The sequence below is a fragment of the Haliotis rubra genome, unplaced genomic scaffold (assembly GCF_003918875.1).
Source record: "Haliotis rubra isolate DU_JTF1 unplaced genomic scaffold, ASM391887v1 Scf65, whole genome shotgun sequence".
Taxonomy (NCBI): Eukaryota; Metazoa; Mollusca; class Gastropoda; order Lepetellida; family Haliotidae; genus Haliotis; species Haliotis rubra.
Window position 1 is genome coordinate 890,964 of NW_025767357.1, and position 5,249 is coordinate 896,212.

Below are 5,249 nucleotides of genomic sequence, written 5' to 3' on the forward strand. Positions count from 1 at the left end.
TTAACTTTATTATCTCCATTTTTCGCTTCCGCCATTTTCTTCCTGAACTGGATGCCATCTTGCGTGTCTGTTCGTCCCCATGCCTCGTCTACAGGCTCTGCTTCTTGTCCATTACCTTCAATCTCTTCGATTGCTTTTGAATACGTGTAAAAGAGTAGGAAGTTGCTTACAAAGATTGGCACAGTGACAGCGATGAGAATCACCCCACAGATCGCGCAAAGGCAGCCTAACAGCTTACCCTGAAGGGAAACTGGCGACATGTCTCCATACCCGACTGTTGTCATGGTAACGACCACCCACCAAGCGGCGTCAGGGATACTGCGCATGTTCTCTCTCCAGGAAGTACATGATGCTGGCGAAAAGGACGGTTCCGATGGAGAGGTACAGGAGGAGAAGAAGTATTTCCCGGATGCTGGAATGTAGGGAATACACTAGGACCCGGAACCCGATCACGTCCTTCACGATCCGGAATACCCGGAAAACTCGCAGAATCTGCAGAATTTCCACGTAATCCAGAATCGAGGTCTTGAAACGCTCTTCTGGGAGCAGATACTCAACTAAGGTCGTTGCGTACATTGCCCCCAAGCTAACGATATCCATTATGTTCAGAAAACTCCGACAAAAGCGTAACTTATTAGGACAGAAAATGATCCGGAAAATTGCCTCCAGAGTAAAGAAGACTATCGTGGCATACTCCATGTACGTCAAAAAATATCGCCGTGCGTACAGTGAGTTTGTATCGATATCCAGTTCCTCTTCTTCATCATCATCGTCTGTGCCAAAAGTTGGGATAGGGGGTGTAATATTTACAGCCATTGCTTGACCTGTAGCTTCACCCGGAACACGAAATGGCTTTGGTAGACGAGGGCGTGCAGGGGTAATTTGTCTTTGTGTTTTTGATAGGTATCTTGTCCTAGAACCAACGTCCACTCAGTCTCGTCAAGATCTCGTTGGAAACGTGGGTGGGTGCTTGCTGCGAGAACGAACAGTGACATCAAGACGAACACGGTTGAAACTCCCAGGTAAAACTGAAAAACAAAAAATAAATTGAGTGAATAGGTAGGTTTTTCACCATGATAAACAGTATTTCACATCGATAGTTACGATTTTCACCTTTGGTGGATAAATCGTGAGTGGCTGAGCAATATGCATTAAGTGACGTAATTCATGCGCAGGATCGCTAGTTCACCATACACATCGCAAACCATTTTACAAATAAACTGAAAAAAAAATCACTTTGGAAAGAGAATAAGATATTTCCACACTTGGATATCAAATTGGAGGTATAAATAGCAGATACTTCCGCGATAGTGTTGACAGACCAGGGTGTTGTTTGTCAAAGCGATCGTATCCGTGAAGATCCGGATTAGAATTGGTCTTCAGCTACCAATGCTTGTCGTAAGAGGCGACTAACGGGATCGGGTGGTTAGGCTCGCTGGCTTGGTTGACACATGTCATCGGTTCCCAACTGCGCAGATCGATGCTCATGTTGTTGATCTCTGGATTGTCTGGTCCCGACTCGATTATTTACAGACCGCCGCCATATAGCTGGAATATTGCAAACTGTGGTGTTAAACAACCAACCAACCAACCAAAGCGATGGCAGCTCACGGACTATCGTAAGTCTATGTTCGATGACGTTGCGACCCAGCCCTGAAAGTCGTATGTGCGATGACTCTAGGATTCGAAACAAGAAAAAACATGGCTTGGGCCCCGTTTCCACAAATCTATCGAAGCGGTAAGAAGATCGCAACTCCCATAATTTAACACAGATTTACGGCAGTCGTGGCTCTAAAATCGCCAGGAGTCGAGTTTAACACTGCTCTTAGCAATATTCCAGTAATATCACGGCGGGGCTTCACATATGCATTGGACTGGTCTTCAGCAAACCATGCTTATCGTAAGAGGCGACTGGGTGTCAAGGCTCAGGGACTTGTTTGATGCTTGTCATCGTTTTTACGCCCCATTTAGCAACATTCCAGCAATATCATAAGAAATGGGCTTTACATATTGTACCCACGTGGTGAATCGAACCCGGGACCTCTGCCTTGACGAGTGAATGCTTTAAGGACAAGGCTACCAAACCCCGCTATTTGAGAAATTGACGCTTTAAAGTTTGACAAACATGACATTAGTGTTCCTGATGAAGTGTGGGTTTAACGTCACTTTTGACAGCATGTAAGGCCTGAGACATTTACCACTTTGGGGGATACCAACCAACACAATACCAACGATGACAAACCTAGAAAGGTTCAATGCCAGAAATTCAGCATGTGTTATCTGCCAAATGGGGTGTAAAAGGCTAAATAGGGTCGACAAAGTACGCCATAATACCTAAGTGAGTGAGACGCTTTAACCACTAGGCTTAACCGTCACCTGGGCAAAAATGAGTGAGTGAATATGGTTTTACGCCGCTTTTGGTAATATTCCAGCAATATCATGGCTGAAAACACCAGAAATGGGCTTCACATATTGTACCCATGTGGGGAATCGAACCCGGGTCTTCAGCATGACGAGCGGACGCTTTAACCATTAGACTACCCCTGCGCCCACCGCCCCTCATCCTACCTGGCGGGAAACACCAGAAATGGGCTTCCATATTAGCTCCGATAGACGACGAAGGGTCATCGAGAAGTGCCCACGTCCTTGCCCTGCAGCCTCTGCTGGGTTGACCTTTCACCTTTGGATCTTGCAGGGGTGTATTTTGTTCAAATCGTTTCAAGGTTCGTTCGTCGTCAAAGAAAGACAAATACTTCCGGTAGCAACAAGGGGCCATAACCTTAGCGTCCACTTTCCAAAACTCTAGCTCTCGCTGGAACGTATTCGGACACACGTTGACCGGAAGGTGCAGGGCACCGTGTTGCGCATACTCCAGGATGGCTTCAAAACACCCAGCATTCCTCTCGATAAAATATTCACTTCCTTTACTGTTTGTCACATCCGGTTCAGGGAGATGGACATTTTTACACTCCACGAGTTTGAAAAACACTTGTTTGCTTAACTCAAACTTTGTCCCATTTAAATTGAAAATGAGACGTGTGGACATTTTCCAACCAATATCACACCAATCCCGTTCAGATACTGCTGTTCAGATACTGTGGTTCAGACACTGTTGTTTACAGACTGCTGTTCAGATACTCTTGTTCAGATACCATAGTTCAGATACTGTATTTCCGTAAAATGTGTCCAGGTTCTTATATATAGATAAAACAGGCCGAAATATGTTCCAAACTGACGTTTCAAGTAGGAAAAAGTGAGAACTAAATTCGTGGTTGTCCCACCCACTGCATATAGACTATGAGATAACGGGATGTCGTGTAGGGAGATTGCAGCTCCACAGAAGAATATCGCGCATAATGCCCACTTGTTCAGTACTGGCGACAATACATAAATACATAAGATCATATACATGTGTGTTAGGCCGCTATTGGTCGTGGCACCGTGCCAGGCTAATGTGTCCCATTCATTAAAAATCACATGTCCCTGGGCATTCAATGGAGTATTGATCTGGAGGTGGTATCTGTACAACAAACTCAGGGTGGATTCGGCCTGTTCTCTCGGCGTGAGGCTCCCAAGGGGCCCCGTGTTCGTAAACTGTCAATTATGGATATTTCATTATCATTTCAAAGGAATCGTAATGCTTTGTTCAATGCTGCGGTCATTGTAAGACTCAATGTGATTGTCCATTGTTATGCGTGTGTACACTCATGAGCCGAACCCCTGGGAAAGATACATGTTTTCAAATTTTAACCATGTTTCCAAAGATGACACTGTATGGCACACGCAGTTCGAGACCTCGCTGGTTTGTTGTGGTGATGTATTGTTTCGGGTTGAACGACTATGGATGTCTCGTCCGCTCATCGTACCCGCTCATCGTACCCGTGAAGATCCGAGTTAGAATTAGTGTTCAGTAACCCGTGCTTGTCGTAAGTGAGTGAGTGAATGAGTTTAGTTTTTTGTTTAACTCCGCACTCAACAATATTCCAGATATATGGCGGCGGTCTGTAAATAAGCAAGTCTGGACCAGACAATCCAGTGATCAACAGCATGAGCATCGATTTGCGCAATTGGGAACCGATGCATGTGTCAACCAAGTCAGCGAAACTGACCTCCCGATCCCGTTAGTCGCCTTTTACGACAAGTATAGTCCCCTTTTATGGCAAGCACATGGGTTGCTGAAGACCTATTCTATCCCGGATCTTCACGGGTCGCTTGTCGTAAGAGGCGACTAACGGGACATGACGGGAGGCGCTGTCATGTGATCGTATCCCAATTGAGTAGATCGATGCTCATGATGCTGATCACTGGATTGTCTGGTCCAGACTTGCTTATTTACAGACCGCCGCCATATAGCTGGAATATTGCTGATCGCGGTGTTACACAACCACCTAACCAATCCACTCATCGTTGGATACGTTCCCAAAACAACTCTTTGTACATCTTCCGAGAGAGGGGAGTAAAAGTCCACTTTTCACTTTTGCCGTTCGAGCTTCGAATTTTGTTGCAGTTGTGAGCTCTGATATTTATGTCCTTCAACTGACCAATCAGATCCCACTTTTCATGTCACGTGCACTGGCTGAAATGAAATGGCGGCGTAGTATAACAGACCTTGCCTCGCAATGCATGAAACCCTGGGGAAAGTAACGGCGCTCATGGACTTCAAATCACAGGTCCTCGTGTCTTTGCGATGATTAAAGATTTATAAAATATTGTTTTTGAGATGACCCCCGACTCGAAATGCTTCACAGTACATATACATCATGACAAGTCCGGACACTTCGGTGCACCCTACCCGACTGCTTTGCCGATGGCTACGCTACCATCGCATGCAATCGACTAAAACTTAATGTAAACATAATCATGGATGATTGGCCTATCGAGCACCACTCATGACACCTACCAATTCTTTATTGTTATTTCTGCAAGTCGATTGAAACCCGATTTTGACTCTCAACTAAACGATCTTGACACAAATAGATGACGATATAACCCCACACAACGGGAGTATGGTCGAAGCAAGCCCTGTATATTTTTAAAAAATCTTTAATCCGCGCAAAGACACGAGGGCCTGTGCTCCAAATCAGATAGTGAGTTTAGTTTTACACCGCTGTCAGCAATATTCCAGCTATATGGCGGCGGTCTGTAAATAACCAAATCAGATAATCTACCGATTCGTGAAAGGAGCCCCTGTTTTTCCAATGTATACTGGGGCGGTGGGTAGCCTAGTGGTTAAAGCGTTCGCTCGTCAC

General features: G+C 45.4%; 1 protein-coding gene across 1 annotated transcript; it reads right to left on the reverse strand.

Moving 5' to 3' along the window:
* Positions 1-309: 309 nt before the first annotated feature.
* Positions 310-816, reverse strand: LOC124257115 (potassium voltage-gated channel subfamily C member 1-like). Its single transcript, XM_046691105.1, has one exon. The coding sequence runs from the start codon at positions 814-816 to the stop codon at positions 310-312; it is 507 nt and encodes a 168-aa protein (XP_046547061.1).
* Between the last annotated feature and the right edge of the window lie 4,433 nt (positions 817-5,249).

Excerpts from the sequence above, each read along its gene's own strand:
- LOC124257115 (XM_046691105.1), bottom strand. The coding sequence starts at position 816 with ATGGCTGTAAATATTACACCCCCTATCCCAACTTTTGGCACAGACGAT.